Source organism: Muntiacus reevesi, chromosome 21 (genome assembly GCF_963930625.1).
Source record: "Muntiacus reevesi chromosome 21, mMunRee1.1, whole genome shotgun sequence".
Taxonomy (NCBI): domain Eukaryota; kingdom Metazoa; phylum Chordata; class Mammalia; order Artiodactyla; family Cervidae; genus Muntiacus; species Muntiacus reevesi.
In genome coordinates, this window is record NC_089269.1 from 49,314,810 (window position 1) to 49,333,837 (window position 19,028).

The 19,028-nt window shown below is 44.4% G+C and overlaps 1 protein-coding gene across 2 annotated transcripts in view; it reads right to left on the reverse strand.

Moving 5' to 3' along the window:
- URB1 (URB1 ribosome biogenesis homolog) overlaps window positions 1-3,550 on the reverse strand; it is a 73,290-nt gene extending 69,740 nt beyond the window's left edge. For both annotated transcript variants that reach the window (XM_065913737.1, XM_065913736.1), the window contains exons 1-2: window positions 3,323-3,550; window positions 885-1,024 (exon numbers count right to left, since the gene is read on the reverse strand). In XM_065913737.1, coding sequence (XP_065769809.1) covers window positions 885-1,024; window positions 3,323-3,464 — 282 coding nt within the window. In that variant the 5' untranslated portion in view covers window positions 3,465-3,550. The remainder of the gene's footprint in view (window positions 1-884; window positions 1,025-3,322) is intronic.
- Window positions 3,551-19,028: the final 15,478 nt, after the last annotated feature.

The following is a 19,028-nucleotide window of genomic DNA, read 5'->3' on the forward strand; positions in this document are numbered from 1 at the left end:
GATCCACAAATCACCTCTTTTCTTTTCCTCCTCTACAAACACTTGTCTTAGCCACAGTCACCTGGAGGTTTAACAGATCCCAAATCAGACCCTGAGCTGCCAGGCCCTGATCTGCCAGGCCCTGAGCTTTGGAATTAGCCTTGTTCCAGGAGAACAGCTTGCTTACAAGTAAACCAAATGAAATTAAAAGAGAAATTTCTAGTAATGATTCTGCCTCACTGCTTTGGGGATATTCAGGTCTACAGCCTTACAGCAATAATCCTGAGACTTCAACAGGTTCATAAACACCTCAAATTCTGAACCTCTTTGGAAGCAGAAAACAATTGACAACTCAATATACATCTGAACCTGGGACACACAGTCTTTACCTATTTCCCTTCCGTTAAAGCAAACCATGTGGAAACCAAGTGCATTTAGACAAGAATCTATGATCCTTCCTTCTGCTGTTATTCACCAGTAACAAGTTAGCACTTTCCTCTAAAGGCTTTCAAAGGTTACAATGCAAAAATGGATGTATCTCTACAGCCCAGGCACAGAGCATCATTTTCAGTAGAAAGCTGGTAATATCTTGGAGATTTATATCACATTTCTCTTCATCAAGGTTAACATAAAAGTTGTTGTTATTCAGTCACTCAGTCATGTCCAACTCTTTGGTGACCCCATGGACTGTAGCCCTCCAGGCTCTTCTGTCCATAGGATTTTCCAGGCTAGAATACTGGAGTGGGTTGCCATTTCTTTCTCCAGGGGATCTTCCCGACCCAGGAATTGAACTTGCGTCTCCTGCTTGGCGGGTAAACTCTTTATCACTGAGACACCAGGGAAGCCCTAACACGACAGTAGCACTAACTTTTCCTTCTCCCCATTAGGAGTAAGGAAGAGCATACTTCACTTTCAGGGCGTTTCTCCCCACTCAGGAGCTGGAAAATCTCAGCACACTCCACAGAAATCTTGATGTACCCCTCCACAACATCATACACATCTTCTCGGGGGAGCTTCTTAGCAGCAGAAACAAATGCCTCCAGGGCTGAAATGAGAGTTTCAGATGTTAATAAGGACGGTCTCTTTAGAACAATCCCAGGTGCTACGGTGACAGGGGCAGACTGCTGGCAGGAAACAGCCAGGTGACTGGAAGCAGCCCGTGACAAGATGGAACAGAGGAGCAGGGTGGAGATGGGGAGATCGAGAGACAGGACATATCCTTTCCCCCATCACCAGGAGGTCATGGGGAGCATCTTTCAAAGGCACTGGTTGACAGCAGAACCCTTCCTGATGCAGGAAGCCTCCTGATGGGTTGCCATCCGATGCTCCTGAGCATCCTCTGTGTCTTTATCAATCCAACCCTGCTTTCCATCCCCGCCCCTCATCAACGCGAAGGGACCATAATGGATAAACAGAATGGGTATGTCTATACACAGAAATACACACAAGAGGGACTTCCACTGGTTAAACCTTTGCCTTCCAATGCATGGGGGCAGGGCTCAACCCCTGGTCAAGGAGCCAAGATCCCAGAGGCCTCCTGGCCAAAAAAACACAAAACATAAAAGAGAAACAATATTGTAACAAATTCAATAGAAACTTTAAAAAGGGACCACATCAGAGACTATCCTGGTGGTCTACTGGTTAAGACTCTGTGCTTCCACTGCGGGGGGCAGGGGTTCGATCCTTGGCTGGAGAACTAGGCTAGCACATGCTGTACAGTGAGCCATGCATAATAAATGTGTGAACAAATAGATAACTAAAGCAAAATGAATTTTTTAAAACTGGTCCACATCAAAAAAACAAAAAACAAAGGAAAGAAATACACACAATGGGATATTATTCAGCCTTTAAAAAAGAAGGACACTGGGGACTTTTCTAATGGTCCAGTGGTTAAGACTCCAAGCTTCCACTGTACAAGGTGCAGGTTCAACCCCAAGATCCCACATGCCACTAAGTGCAGCCAAAATTAAAAAAAGAAAAAAAAGAAAGTAGGAAACTTTACCTTTTGCAACATTCTACATGAACCCTGAAGCTATTAAACGAAACAAGTTAGAGAAAGACAAATACTTTATGTTCTCATCTACACATTCAATCTAAAAATGGAGGGCCCATCTGATTTTTACTCACCATTTGATCTCTACACCAGCAAATAACACCCCCTTGTAAATAATGAACAAATGAATGAATGAACTGTATGTGCTTAGTCATTCAGTCACGTCCAACTCTGCCACCCTTTGGACTGTAGCCCACCAGGCTCCTCTCTCCATGGGATTTTTCAGGCAAGAATACTGGAGTGGGTTGCCATTTTCTTCTCCAAAAACTAATGAACAAATGAATGAATAAAATGTACACTAAAGCAGATATCCTCTTCCTAGTACTAGCCAGCAGTTGCAGATATCAAACCTTAAAAAAAAAAAAAAAAAAAAATCTGTGGAAGACAAACTAGAAACTGAGGATATTCTGGCCATGAACTTAATAATTTTTCACTTGAGAGAAACACTGTCACTGTTTCATTTTGACACAATGCCAGTGTTTCCACATATTAGCCTAATTTGATTGTGTTTTGGCCCCATAATCTAAATACTTTCTAATGGATTATAAGAAATTGTTCAGGGTGATTACTTTTCAAAAAGTGAAAAACAGAATCTACTTCGTATCAGTTACTAATCTTGGTCAACTGACAGGCCCTTCGGTGGCTTTATGTGATAGCTTATTACATGTTCTGGGGTCGGAGTGAGTGGTGGAGAATCAAAGCTACGCAAAAAAGAGCTGACAGCCATGGCAGTAACTGCAAACCGGCTCATTGAACAGCCCCGAACAGACTCTTGCGATCCCATGGCCTATAACCCTCTGTCCACGGTATTCTCCATGGAGAATACTGGAGTGGGTTGCCATGCTCTTCTCCAGGGGATCTTCCCGACCCAGGAATCGAACCTGCGTCTCCTGCACTGCAGGCAGATTCTTTAACGATTGAGCTATGAGGGAAGCCCCCGACTCATAGTCAGGACTCCATAAATATTTGCTGTAGTGAATGAGGAGTACATTTATCCACTTTCCAAACAATTGCAAAAAAAAAAAAAAAAAAAAAACTTTAGAGCTTGCTGACAGATGCTGCCCGGGCAGGGGAAGCATGTACTCGCAGGGAAACTGTCAAAATCAAACAAATCGTGGCCCTGGACTCCCCGGCACCCAGGTCTCGGTTTCCCGACTGCAAATCGGGAGGCTGGGCTCTGACCCTCGCTGCAGAAAGGAGCTGCTGCGTCTGCACACGGAGGCCCCACGCAGACAGAAGAAGCCTGGAGATCGCCTCTCAATCTCGCGCTCTCTTCCCCCCTGCACTCACCCGGCCCCGCGCCCTGCGGGTCCCTCAGCTGAGCCTTGAAGCGCACGCCCGTGAGCTCTTCGGTGCGGGCCCGCTTCGCTGCGCCCGCCGGGGCAGACGCGCCGTCCTGGCCGCCCGAGACCTTCCTCTTGGGGACCCCCATGGCCAAGAGGGCGGGGGCGCGCCGGGATCCACGCACCCGGAGACCTGGCGGAAGCAAACGCGCGACAACCCAGACTGCGTCTCAGGGCTCACACGTGGGCTGAACGGGGGCGGGGCTGGCGGAAGGGGCGGGGCCTCGAGGGGAAAGTCGACGGAAGGGGCGGGGCCCGTGAGAAGCGCGGTCCGGCGGAAATCCGGTCGTGGAGGGTAAGCGGTTTCCGAGTCAGGGGTTCCCGTGTGGTGCTACAGGTGCTGGCGGGTCGCTGGCGGCCCGGGAGCGAGGCGACGCACTCTGCAACACGCTCCCCCAACCCCCGCTCGGCCGCGGCGAGGAGAGGGCCTTCGGCGGCCCTTCTCGAGGGTTCTTGGCGGGAAGAACCCCCAAATCCTCCGCTCCCGAAGGGCGCGAGCCCAGACCCGTGGTCGCAGCACAGCCAGATCCGTTCTTGCCCCGAGGGTGCTGTGCTGTGGCCTCTGGAACGTGATTAACACGCGGCGGGATTCTATGCTTTGCTTAAGGCGAAGCCCTGCGGGTGGGTCGGGAGGGTGAATGCCCCTGACTAATAGATTGAGGGTGGGAGAACAAGGGGACGACAGAATGAGATGGTTGGATGGCATAACCGACTCCATGGACATGAGTTTGAGTAAACTCCGGGAGTTGGTGATGGACGGGGAAGCCTGGCATGCTGCGGTCCATGGGGTCTCAAGGAGTCGGACATGACTGAGCAACTGAACTAAAAATTGCCAGGCGGGCCTCTGTGAGTAGGTCCCTGCTCAGGCAACCGGCCCGAAGTCATGCGGATACCCCTAACCCCGACCGCCAGCTTATCTCACCTCTCGGACAAAGACCGGCTTGTCTGGTGGGATGTCACCGCAGACTGACAAACTAATGTGAGGACAGGCACCCTTTCGGCCGTGCAGGGTGGGAGGAGAGGATCGAATGAAGTCACATCTGTGAAAATCCCTGGTAGACCGCGCAGCGGCCTCCACATCTAAGCCCGCGGTTAAAATGGAGACAGCGAAGCCAGCTATTGCTGAGCGGAGAAAATGATGCCCATGAAAAACTGCTTTGAAGGGGGGGAAAAGGACTGTGTCTTTGTAAGATGTTACTCGTTGACTTGACAGCCACTGAAATGTTCTGAAATGAAATGGAGGCATCAATAAATAAGTAAAAACAGGCTGGTGTGTTCCTTAATACACCTTCATCAATACTTGGTTATGTGTTCAAATAAATCATGAGCCAGATGAGTAATTTAGTGATTCCTGGAATCATCGGTTAACTCACCCTCTGCTTTGAGGAAATACTCTCCTGTGTTCTTTATGCAGATCTGTATTGAACATCTAAGGACGTGGGTTTTTTGTGACCTGTTGAAGTTCGAGTCTCTAATAGGAAAAATCTATGGGATTGACCCTGAGCCCCTGACCTGGCAAGACTATTGTGCTTGTGGAAATGCTTACCTTGTAGGCAGGTCAGACCGAGTGGCCTGACCAGATATGAGTTCTTGCAGCAATATTAAGAGACAGGGATATGCCCAAAATTCAGGCTGTAAAGGGTAATACTCTTGTTAGTAAAGGAAGACTTAATTCTTTTTTAAAAGACTTTTTATTTAATATTGGAGTATAACAGATAACAATGTTGTGATAGTTTCAGGTGGATAGCAAAGGGACTCAGCCATACATGTACATGTATCCATTTTCCCCAAACTCCACTCCCATCCAGGCTGCCACATAACACTGAGCAGAGTTCCCTGTGCTATACAGTGGGTCCTTGTTGGTTATCCGTTTTAAATATAGCAGTGTGTAGATGTCCATCTGAAGCTCCCTAACTATCCCTTTCCCCCAACATTCCTTCCCGGGAACCATGAGTTTTTAAGTCTAGTGAAAGAAAGCTAAGACAGACTTAATTTTGACTAATTGTCAACCGGGTTCTTTTCTGTGGTTTATTGCTAACCACCAAGTTTGTTTTCAACCAGAGTGGACCTGACCAAAGAGACAGGAGGGAAATGCAGGAAACAGTAAAAAACTATTCAGTTTCTGCCTGTGTGGCCTTGGGCATGTTATCAGTTCTCTACAAAAAGGGAAGAGAATGGGAGAACTTGCCAGTACTACCCAGCTGATGGGTGCTGGACCCAGTGTTTCCTAACCTCAACTTAAAAACAAAGAAAGAGAAGTTGTTGTTGCCCCTCCCAACCTTAGCCAGAGACATACCAGATGGGATATGGCTCAGAAGAACAGGTGGATGTGTCAGACTAAGTCAGCCTGGTGCAGTGACTCATCGGTCACTAACCCAACTTGTTCAGATATGAGGCTCACCAATCAGCCTCTGGATGGTGACATCCTTTCTATGTAACAAGCCTGCATGGAGAGAAAGGACTTTATTTGCCCCAAGAACATTCAGTCTACTGAAAATAAGCACCATGGTCCCTAGGATATTCTCAGCTGGTGCCCGCTTCAGGGCCTCTGTGCTCGCCGTCCCTCTGAAACTGCCCAGGCCTCACGGGGCTCCTCTGACTGCATGTGGGCGCTTCCTCTCCGCCTCTCACTCCCTATCATCCTGCCCTCCTGTTTTCCTTTGGCGCCTTTATCACCTGCTTTTGTTGTTCAGCCGCTCAGTCGTGTCCGACTCTTTGCGACCCCATGGACTGCAGCACGCCAGGCTTCCCTGTCCTTCACTATCTGCCAGATTTGCTCAAACTCATGTCCATTGAGTTAGTGATGCCATCCAACCATCTCATCCTCTGTCACCCGCTTCTCCTCACGTACTAGTAATATTAGATATTTGTCAAACTCCTTTACTAAAACGTGCACTGTATAATGACACAAAAGAAAATTCAGTGCTTCATTTTCACTGCCGAGAACAGGGCTTGGCAGCTCATAGGGCTCAATAAAAATTTGTCAGTTAGATAAATTTGTGTATAAATGAATACAGAGACCTGGGTCTTGATGCCAATCTATTCTGAAAGAGTCAACAGGTATGCTGTCAAAAAGCCTCAGAATGCAGGTTTTCCAGTCTACAAGCTTATAAATTGGCACCTGGACTGTGCTGAATTAGCCAAAGGAATAGTCCAGCCTCTAATAGCCCACCAGCTCATCTCCTCCGGCCATACTTCTCATTCACATCTGGTAAGTGAGTGTGTTTATTTACTCTATTTCAATATTACAGAGTTAAATTCAAGTTTTAGAAAGGGGTAGAGGGAGATGCTCAATCAAAGACCCTGTCAAGTTCATCTGAAAGCATGTTTATCACAAAATTTATACACATAAACAGAATACATTTTCTTCTTAAATATAATGGAATTGTCATAAAAATGGACAATCTCCTAGGCCACAAAGAAGGCTGAAATTCATTTCCCCCAAATTAATATCATACAGACCATGTTCTCTGACCATCAGGCAGTAAAATTTGACCTTGATAATAAAAGGATAGGCTTTTTTAAATCTCATAAGCCTATGAGAGGGGGAAAAAAAATCTAAATAATCCTTGGGAAGCACTAGGGAATTTATGAAAGACTTGGAATGCAGTAAAATGGGCACTTTACATTGCTTAATCTGTGGCACACAAGTCTTAGAGGAAAATTTATAGCTTGAAGCACATTTATCAGAAAGCAAGAAAGACTAAAAACAAATGAACTGATAATACACATTCAAATCAAGAAATTGGAATAACCCAAAGAAGTAAGAAGAAAAAGGAGGCAAAGATAAGGAGCCAAATCAATTACAAATAGAATGAGAAAAACAATAAGGAATATTCACAAACCAAAAGCTGATTGCTTTGGTTTTTACATTAAGTAAACGTACCTGTGGCCAGATCAGTGAGGATGGAAAAATAAAGGATGCAAAACAACAAAACACAGGAGTAAAACATTATATAAACATAAATTTTAAATAGTAAATATTTGAATATAATTACAAACATATTTAGAAACAACTATTCAAAAAACTTTCAAAACTAAAAGTAATCTCAGAGTTAAAACATCATGTTAAAGGAGAAGATTGTAAAGAATATCTGACTAGACAGTAAAATACCCATGAAGAATGTCTTCACGGTGCGTGTCTGTTAAGTCTTTCTAAATGAAGCTATAAGAGAAACTATTGCCATTCCAGTCACAATCAAGAAACTGAAAAAGCCCATAATAAATTTGTATAGAAAAATAAATGTCTGTGAGTAGCTAACTCAAAAAGACTTCTTTTTTTGGATAAAGATATATCTTAAAGTTATAATAATCAAATTAGAATGGTAATGGTGAAAAGAAAAAGTCAAATAACCTTAGGGAACAGAATACAGACTCAGAAAAGACCTGTATCATGGAAGTATAGGTTAACAACTCTGAAACTAGTTTTTGTGTTACTGGAGTTGAATCAATAAGCAAATGGATGGGAGGTAATGGTGATCAGGTTTCTCACTGCTAAAGAGGGTAGATACTTACAAGTAAAAAGGTAAGGCTAGAACTAGGGCTTTCCTGGTAGCTCAGCTTGTAAAGAATCTTCCTGCAGTGCAGGAGACCCAGGTTCAATTCCTGGGTCAGGAAGATCCCCTGGAGAAGGGATAGGCTACCCACTCTAGTATTCATGGGCTTCTCTGGTGGATTAGATGGTAAAGAATCCACCTGCAGTGCAGGGGACCTGGGTTCAAATCCATCTGCAACATGGGAGACCTGGGTTCGACCCCTGGCGTTGGGAAGACTGCAAAAGGGGATGGCAACCCACTCCAGTATTCTTGCCTGGAGAATCCCACGGACAGAGGAGCCTGGCGGGCTACTGTCCATGGGCTCGCAAAGAGTTCTACATGACTGAATGACTAATCACAGCACAGCAAGGCTGGAACGAACCTGTGGGACTGGATAAAGCCTGGAGACATTGGTGGTGTCGTATTTAATCTAATATAAACAGATAAATTGATACAGAAATAAGTATAGATATTTGTTGTACCCGGGTTTGTACACATGCATATATTTCCCAGCTCTTTTCACTGTCAGAACTTATAAGTAGTGATACCCCAACAGCATTGAGCAGACCCAGCACCCACATCTTGATTTCTAATACCATTATCAAATAAAAGGAACCAGGACTCCTTGGAGAAATGGCTGTGACAGGGCATATAAAATGAGCCCAGAGCATCTGGTAGTACCATAAAGTAAGAAATGCTATAAGCGGGGAGTGGGGGGTTGGGGGGGGGTGGGCAATTATATATCAAAGGGACCTAGGAACCAACCTGAGAGAGTGCCCACTGGAACAATTAGTGACAAAATAATTAACAATTTGAGTGAAAAAATAATCCAAATAATTGGATTATAATCTCAGGTATAAATTAATAAGTCTATACTGATAAAAAAATTATTGAAAAATAAATAAATGGGAGAGAAGATCTTCCTTACAAGGTAAGCTTCCTTACAAATACTTCCTACAAAAGTAATACCAATAATATATGTAGATATTCCTTGATCCAAGAGGTGGAACTTCGTTCACACACTCCCTCCCCCATCCTCCAGTGTAGGCTTGGTGACCAATGTCCAAAGATTAGAGTATGGCAAAGGAAAAATGGTTGCTTTATAGTGGAGGAACATGACAACAACTACCTTAGCTAAGTGATCGAGGTTAACATCACCAGCAGTAAGTGATGTTGCTTCCATGTGCGCTTGATGTGATGAGAAGGATATTTCACATTTAGAGGATTCTTCCCCAAATCCCTGACCCCAATCATATTAAAGATGTCAGACAAATCTAAGTGGAGGGACAGTATAAAAAGAGACATCACCTGTACTCTTTAAAACTGTCAAGATCATGAAAAACAAGGAAAAACTAGGAAACTGTCAAAGATCAGAAACAAGGAAAAACTAGGAAACTGTCAAAGATCAGGTGCGATTGCAGAGACATGACAAATAAACACACTTTGATGCCCTGGACTGGATTCTGGGACAGAAAAGGGGACACTAGCAGAAAAGTAAGTGAAATAACAAATAAAGTCTGGAGTTTAGTTAATAGCAATGTACCAAAGTTGGTCTCTTAGTTTGAACAAAAGTACCAAAATATGCATGAAAAATAGGGCCATTAAATGAAACTGGGTGAGGGTGTACCAAATTTCTCTTTTCAGATATTCTGCAAATCTAGAATTATTCCAAGATTAAAAATGTATTCAGAAGAAAACCAAGACCTGTGCATATATAGGAACTTGATAAATGGTAAAGATGGTACTCCTCACTAACAATTGGTTTTCCACCAGAACACAGATGTTGTGAAACCCACCACTGAATCTAAGCCAAGTGGCAAAGGAAAAGACTCATATAAACACTGTCATCATTGGACACGTAGCTCAGGTAAGTTTGACATTCATGCCCATCTGATCTACAAATGGGGGAGGGGGGAGCTGAAAAAGGAACCATAAAAATTTGAGAAACAGTCTGCTGAGATGGAAAAGGGTTCCTTCAAGGATGCCTGTGTCTTGGATAAAGTGAAAGATGGATGTGAGTGTGGTATCCACATTGATCAGTGGTACCACCATCAACATCTCCCTGTGGCAATGCAAGATCAGCAAGTACAACGTAAGCATTGTTGATGTCCCAGGATACAGACTTTATCAAAAAAATGACTGCAGGCACATCTCGGCCATATCATGCTGTCCTGATTGCTGCTGATGGTGAATTTGAAGCTAGTGTCTCCAGACCTATGAGCGTGTCTTTCTGGCTTACACACTGGGTGTAAAACAAGTAACTATTGGTGTTAACAAAAGGGATTCCTACAGCCAGAAAGAGACACGAAGACACTGTCAAGGAAGTCAGCACCTACATGAGGAAAACTGGCCATAAGCCTGACACAGTAGCATTTGTGCCAGCTCTGGTTGGAATGGTGACACTCTGGAGCCATGGAAAGTCATCCATAAAGATGGCAGTGCCAGCGGAACCATGCTGCCTGAAGCTCTGGATTGCATCCAGCTACCAACTTATCTGACTGACAAGCCCTTCTGTCTGCCCTTCCAGGACGTCTATAAAGTTGATGGAACTGGTACTGTCCCTGTGGATACTGCTGTTCTCAACCCCCAGCACAGCGGTCACTTGGCTCCAGCCAGTGATACAAATGAAGTCCAGTCCCTTGGAATGCACCATGAAGCTTTGGGTGAAGCTCTTCCTGGGGATTCCTGTTGAGACAGTATCTATCAAAGATGTTTACCATGGCACCATTCTTACTGGTGACAGTAAATATGACCTACCAGTGGAAGCAGCTGACTTCCTGACCATCCTGAACCATTCAGGACAAACCAGTGATGCCATGCATCTGTGCGTGGTTGCCACACAGCTCACATTGCTTGCAGATTTGTTGAACAGAGGAGTTTTGACTGCCATTCTTAGAAGAAGCTAGAAGGTGGGTCTGTATTCTGGAAATCTTGCAAGGCTAATATGTGTGTTGAGAGATTCTCTGATCCTCCTTAGGGTCCTTTTACGGTTTGTGACATGGGCCAGCCAGTTGCTGTGGGTGTCATCAAAGCAGCGGGCTGCTGGAGTTGGCAAGGTCACCGAGTTGGCCTAGAAAGTTCAGGAGGCTAAAGTAATATTATCCCCAATGCCTGCACCCCCATTTTAATGGATGGTAAAAGAATGATCTCGGAAGTGTTTGCCTCAATTGGCCATATAAGTGTAATAGTAAAAAACTGGTTACTGACAACAATGTTTCACTAAAAACCTTCAGAAGGGAAAGAGAATGTTTGGTGAGCTGGGGAGGTTGTTACTGTTGTCGTTTAGTCGCTAAGTTGTATCCGATTCTTTTTGCCATCCCATGATCTACAGCCTGCAGTCTCCTCTGTCCATGGGATTTTCCAGGCAAGAATACTGGGGTGAATTGCCATGCCCTCCTCCAGGGGATCTTCCCAATCCAGGGATTGAACTCATGTCTCCTGCATTGGCAGGCAGATTCTTTACCACTGAGCCGGGGAGGGGGAAAATTTTAAATTATTAGCATTTAAAATAAACACTTTTTAATGGAAACAACTTAACCAAAACTTAGGCACAGAATTTTGAGACCCCTGAAAACAACGTTTAATAAACAAACAAACAAACAAAAAAAGATGGCCCCAAAGATGAATGGGAAAAGGATGGTGTGGTGAAGTGCAAAGTGCGTACACAAATTCCTCCCAGCCTGGGTAGTAAGATTTTGCAGTTCCTTCCTCCAGACAGGGAAGGGTTTCTTCACCCATCCAGGAACAATCTGGAATTAGAGGTCTCAGCAGCTGAGTACCACTGTTGTCTTCTCCTCCTCCAGGTCTCCTCTCTGAGTATTGATGCTGGGTAACATTTTGACTACATCAACACTGCAATTTTACTTTGTTGCTATTGAAGTAGTCCTGGATCACTAATTTCACCTGTAATCATATTTCCAAAGAGATTTGTGTGGGGCAAATCAGCCTTGAAAGTGCAAGAAGACCAACGGAATGTCAGGCAGCTCAAGTTGAATGGTGTACACTGGGGCCGGCAGCCAGTTCTGAATGAGTTAGAGCGGAGCGCTGTGGCAGTCCGGGGCAGAGGGACCATTCCAGGCAAAAGCCACAACAAATGCAAAGGCACTGAGATACCATGGTAATCAGAGGGGTCAGGAAGCAGCCAAAGGGCCAGTGTGGCTGCAAGGGAGGCCGGGCCAGAGCCGTAAAAGCGAGATTGTTGGAGAGTCATCCAGTTTATGCAGTTCTTGTTGACAAAGTAAGGTCTCTGGAGTATTCAAATTGTCTAGATTTTCAGTTCTTAAACTGGGAACCCAGCTGCCCAGAGCGCCCCCCAAAACTCACAGATTGGACGAGTTTTATAAGTGGAGGGAAATGCATCAATTCCTGACACCCATTGCAAAGTATGAACTCAAGATAGTTCATAGTTTGAGCATTCGATTGTACTCCGTTTCTTTCTTCTTTTTCTTTCTCTGTGTTACTTTTCTGTCAAAGATATCCGAGTTTCTCAAAGCTGGGATTCCAGTGGTTACTGTAATAAGAAGAACCAAGAAGAAGCTACATGAAACAGAAAATAAGGGTAAATGTGTCTAATCTGATTTCAATGTTAGAAACAGCAGTATGCCTAACAGGTGCACACATATCCTTAGTAAATAATTGAAGTTATTTAAGAATAAAAGAAAAAAAATTTTTTTTCTTTTAAATGCTGTGCATTTCCCCCCACATAGCTACTTGTTAGAACATAAATACTTGCTAAATTGTTTGGGTCTAACTATTTCATAAATTCGTAACAATTTGGTAATTTGATTTTATTTTTTTTGCCTAGGGCCCTGGGAAAAAGTCTCTGAGACCCTAAGGGTGTCATGAATTGAGAAAGTTTGGGAATCTCTGCTCTATACCTTTAATTGGTACTCACTTTTGTGGATTCAGAATTCCCATCAATGGACTTCAGTGTTTTTTTCTTTTTGGTAGCTTTATGTTTCCCCAGTCAACACAACTGAGCGATTAGTACTACTTTACTTTAAATGATCATTTAAATTCAATTTTTCTTTCTTCCTTCCTTTTTTTTTTCTCTCCCTTTTTGTATACCGATGTCCATAGCCATATTGTTCACAATATCAAGAAGCAGATGCAACCCAAGTGTCCATCAAAAGATAAAAAGATAATTAAAGTGTGGTGTACACCTACACTGGAATACTATCCAGCCTTAAAAAGGAAGGAAATTCTATACATACTACAACGTGGATGAACCTTGAAGATATGCTAAGTCGGACATAAGAGGATAAATGCTGTGTGATCACAATTATATGAGAGACTGAGATAATCACAATGGTGTGATCACTCACCTAGAGCCAGACATCCTGGAATGTGAAGTCAAGTGGGCCTTAAGAAGCATCACTACGAACAAAGCTGATGGAGGTGATGGAATTCCAGTTGAGCTATTTCAAATCCTGAAAGTGCTGCACTCAATATGCCAGCAAATCTGGAAAACTCAGCAGTGGCCATAGGACTGGAAAAGGTCAGTTTTCATCCCAATCCCCCAAACAGGCAATGCCAAAGAATGCTCAAACTACCGCACAATTGCACTCATCTCACACGCTAGTAAAGTAATGCTCAAAATTCTCCAGGCCAGGCTTCAGCAATACGTGAACTATGAATTTCCAGATGTTCAAGCTGGTTTTAGAAAAGGCAGAGGAACCAGAGATCAAATTGCAAACATCCGCTGGATCATCAAAAAAGCAAGAGAGTTCCAGAAAAACTTCTATTTCTGTTTTATTGACGATGCCAAAGCCTTTGACTGTGTGGATCACAATAAACTGGAAAATTCTGAAGGAGATGGGAATACCAGACTACCTGACCTGCCTCTTGAGAAACCTGTATGCAGGTCAAGAAGCAACAGTTAGAACTGGACATGGACCAACAGACTGGTTCCAAATAGGAAAAGGCGTACGTCAAGGCTGTATATTGTCACCCTGCTTATTTAACTTCTATGCAGAGTACATCATGAGAAACGCTGGGCTGGAAGAAGCATAAGCTGGAATCAAGATTGCCGGGAGAAATATCAGTAACCTCAGATATGCAGATGACACCACCCTTATGGCAGAAAGTGAAGAGGAACTAAAAAGCCTCTTGATGAAGGTGAAAGAGGAGAGTGAAAAAGTTGGCTTAAAACTCAACATTCAGAAAACTAAGATCATGGCATCTGGTCCCCTTACGTCATGGCAAATAGATGGGGAAACAGTGGCAACAGTGTCAGACTTTATTTTTTGGGGGCTCCAAAATCACTGCAGATGGTGGTTGCAGCCATAAAATTAAAAGACACTTACTCCTTGGAAGGAAAGTTATGACCAACCTAGACAGCACATTAAAAAGCAGAGACATTACTTTGCCACAAAGGTCCAAAAGTCAAGGTTATGGTTTTTCCAGTGGTCATGTATGGATGTGAGAGTTGGACCATGAAGAAACCTGAGCACCGAAGAATTGATGCTTTTGAACTGTGGTGTTGGAGAAGACTCTTGAGAGTCCCTTGGACTGCAAGGAGATCCAACCAATCCATCCTAAAGGAAGTCAGTCCTGAGTGTTCATTGGAAGGACTAATGCTGAAGCTGAAGCTCTAATACTTTGGCCACCTTATGTGAAGAGCTGGGAGGAATTGGGGGCAGGAGGAGAAGGGGACGACAGAGGATGAGATGGCTGGATGGCATCACCGACTCGATGGACATGAGTTTGGGTAAACTCAGGGAGTTGGTGATGGACAGGGAGGCCTAGCGTGCTGCAGTCCACGGGGTTGCAAAGAGTCAGACACGACTGAGTGATTGAACAAAACAGTGAATTCTGTAGCTGGTCCCAGTCAGTATTCCAGAGCTTAGGTATTGGATGGTTTATTTTCAGAGAGGGAAATGGGAGTGGGGATAACTGTTGCGATTTATGGGGTCACAAAGAGTCGGACACGACTGAGTGACTGAACTGAACTGGGAGTAGTTATATCCATAGAGACAGAAGGTAGAATGTTGACTGTCAGGGCCTGGGGAGAGCGGAGAAAGGAGAGGTCTTGTTTAATGGGGAAAGAGTTCTAGCTTTTGAAGATGCAGAATGTTAGGGAGACAGATGGAAGCAATGGTTGCACAACAGTGTGAATGTACCAAATGCCATTAAACTGTACACTTAAAATGGTTAAAATGGTAAACTTTAGCTTAGATGTGTTTTACCACAATTAAAAAAAAAAGATTTATGAATTTCACAGGCCAGGGTTACCATTCCTAAGACGTAAATTAAGATTCTCACCTACAGAGGGCGCCCTTGTCAGTTCCTGGTACTTTCGTGGGGTTGCAGGAACCGTACCTTCATTTGAAAATGGTGAAGATGTTTGGTAGAAACCAACGCAATACTATAAAGTAATTATCCTTCAATTAGAAATAAGTGAATTTTAAAAAATGGTGAAGATGCTACATTTTATGTTATACGTATTTTATCACAGTAAAAACTAATTTTAAAAAAGCAAGATTACGTAGTGTGAGGCCTTTTAGGATTGGAAGAGCTGATGTCAGATTTGGCTGAATTTAATCATTCACAGTGTTCCAAGAACCAAACAGCCCTCCAGAAAAAAATTTCTCATACTATATTCTTCATCTACAAAGAGAAAAATATGAACAACATAGAAAGAGCATGCAAAGAAAAAGAAATGAAAATATGTATTTAAGAAAATATTGGGCTTCCCTGGTGGCTCAGATGGTAAAGAATCTGCCTGTGGCACCGGAGACTCAGGTTCAATCCCTGGATCGGGAAGATCCCGTGCAGAAGGGAAGGGCTACCCACCACAGCATTCTTGCCCGGAGACATCCATAAACAGAGGAGCCTGGCAGGCTACAGTCCATGGTGTCATGGAGAGTCAGACACGACTAAGCAACTAAGCGTGCACACACACACACACACACACACACACACACACACGCAAAAGCATTAAGGAATGTCAAGGAACCAGTAGAGATTTAGCCCAGTTTCCTGAAATCCTACATCTAATTTAGAGTGTGGGCTTTTAGAGCCAAAGTGGAATTTTGAGTCCAGCATTTTCCTTTTGCAAAACTTGAAAAATGAAAGGCAGGGAGGTCCAATGCCTCTGTGGGTGGCTGTCTGTGGGTGGCAGGGGCCAGGTACAGACTACTGCACCTGACGCCTTGGACCTTGAACCAACCCCAGTGTTGAGCCTATATCCTTCAAGGCCTCCTTCCATGGACTTTTGGGTCAAACATTCCCCTCACAGCCTCTCTCCACTACATCCCCAGCTTTCACAGTCCTCAGCGAGCATGCTGTTTGCTATTGATGTGGCTCTTTGGTGCCAGCTCTATAAACAAACCACCGTTTGTTGCTGTCTAAAAATAAGCCTTTTTAGCTCTGGATGACATTCAGCCTCAGTATCCTGAGCTGAAAGGTTGGTTTCTTTGCAGCTGACAGATGGTGGCTTATGTCTTCTCAGAGCAGCTACAGCCCATCTTTGTTGAGCGGCCCAAAGCCTTACCTTGATGGCTCAGGGAGAGGACCAGCTTGGGGCTGTGAGTTGATGTGCCTAGCACACAAACATTCTCCAAAACAGATTTGGCTACATGGGGAGGGAAGTAGCCAGGATCTCAAGGAAGGAGGAAAATAAGGAGGAAGCTTAGAGCCGGGAAGAAGGAAAAGGGTGGCTTCGAAAGGAAAAAATTAAAAAGACAGGAATTAAGGTATGTAATTTACAATGTCTGGCAAAGATGCATCTCAGACCAATTATTCCAGGTACGGAGGCACTTCTCAAACTCATGTGCAAGAAGGGGCAAGATGGCCAATGGTCTATCCAATAGAAAGCGACACTTTTATTTTATTCCATCTTAGCATCCGTCCCCTAATTCCTGTGCCTTTGCAGTTTAAGAAGGCTGCTCTGCATGAGTTAGGTTGTCAGCTTCTGTATCTGAGACAAGGACACACTGGCAGTGCCTGGGCCAGCTTCATGGGCACATGGTCTGTGTGGCTGCTCAGGGCCCTCTGTTTGAAGAGACCATGCGGGTTTACTGCCCTGCCATCACTACCTTGAAATTCGTAATAATTTTTGAGCAAGGAGCCATGCGTTTTCATTTTGCACTGAAGCTGAAGCTCCAATACTTTGGCCACCTGACGTGACGAGCTGACTCTGGGAAGGACACTGATGCTGGGAAAGATTGAAGGCAGGTGGAGAAGGGGACGACAGAGGCTAAGATGGTTGGGTGACATCACTGACTCAATGGACATGAGTTTGAGCAAACTCCGGGAGATGATGGAGGACAGGGAAGACAGGCATGCTGCAGTCCGTGGGGTTGCAGAGTCGGACACAACTGAGTGATTGAACAAGACTGAATTCTGTAGCTGGTCCCAGTCAGTACCCCAGAGCTTGGGTACTGTAGTCAGTACCCCAGAGCTTGGGTATTGATGGCTTATTTTCAGAGAGGGAAATGGGAGCAGGGGGTTACTGGCTTCCATTTTGCTGGGAGCACACAAAGTATGAGGAAGAGAGAGGCAAATAAGTAGAATGCTTTAATTCTCTAGCAAGATTTCAAAATTCTTAAAGAGATCAGATTAGGACTAAGACATGATTTAATAGGGAGCAAGTGAAGGGCACAGCAGAGAGCAGGCAGGGTCTCATCCTCCAGCCTCATCACTCATATCCCGCAGCCGCGTGGCTCCACCCTCCCTGAACACCTTTCCAGTCTGGCCACTTCCCCTTCTCTCTGGGCCCGCAAAGCCCCAGGCCAGCGTGCAGTCACAGCCTCCCTGTCACTCTCCCCTCCGGACCATCTCCCTGGATCCACTGGTGGTCTTTGCACTTTTTAAAAAAGAAAGAAAGTAAAGTCGCTCAGTCGTGTCCGACTCTTTGTGACCCCATGGGCTGTAGCCTACAAGGGTCCTCTGGCCATAGGATTTTCCAGGAAAGAATACCAGAGTGGGTAGCCATTTCCATCTCCAGGGGATCTTCCCCACCCAGGGATCAAAGCCAGGTCTCTAGCATTGCAGGCAGATGCTTTTCCATCTAAGCCACCAGGGAAGCCCTATAAAAAACAGTCCTACTGTGTAACACAGTGAACTATATTCAATATCTTGTAATAAACTAAATTGGAAAAGAATATGAAAAAGAAAAAAAATTGCAAAGTATGTTTATATATGTATAATTATTATATATATATATGCTGTTGTTCAGTTGTTAAGTTGCTTTTGTGACCTCATGGAGTAGAGCCCACCAGGCTGCTCTGTCCATGCGATTCCCCAGGCAAGAATACGGGAGTGGGTTGCCATCTCCTTCTCCAGGGGATCTTCCCGACCCAGGGATCAAACACATATCTCCTGCGTTGTCAGGTGGGTTCTTTACCACTGAGTCACCAGGCAGCCTATGCAGATATGCCAGCACAGAAGACCTAAAAGACTTGGTTTGGATCCCTGGGTTGAGAAGATCCCCTGGAGGAGGCCATGGTAACCCACTCTAGTATTGCTGCCTGGAGAATTCCACAGATGGAGGAGACTGTTGGGTTACAGTTCATAGGGTTGCAGAGTCAGACACGACTGAAGCAACTTGGCAAGCAAGAATCACTTCATTGTTCAGCAGTAATGAACACAACATTGTAAATCAACCACACGTCAATAAAAACTTTAAATAAAAAGATTTTAAATGAACAAGCAGCTTTATGGGGAATTCCTTAGGACCCCAGCAGTTAAGTCTCTCTGCCTCCACTGTAGGGGGCTTGGGTTTGATCCCTGTGAATTGAGATCCCACATGCCTTGCAGCATGGCCAAAAAAGAAAAAAGCTTTATGGAGATATAATCCACATACCACACAACTTACCCATTGACGGTTCAGTGGGCTTTGGCATGCTACATTATTTGTCTTTTTGAGGTTATGGTAACTACACAGCATAAGAACTGCCACTTTAAGTGTACAATTCAGTGACATTAATTACATCCAGAGTGTTATATACCCATCATCACCATCTATTTCCAGAACTTTTTCATTGCCCCAAACAGAAGCCCCATATCCATTAAGAGATAATTTTCTGTTCTCCTTTACCCCACCTCTCAGTAACCTCTCTGCCTCTATAACTTGGTCTGCTATGGATATCATGTCAGTGGTATTTATGCAATGCT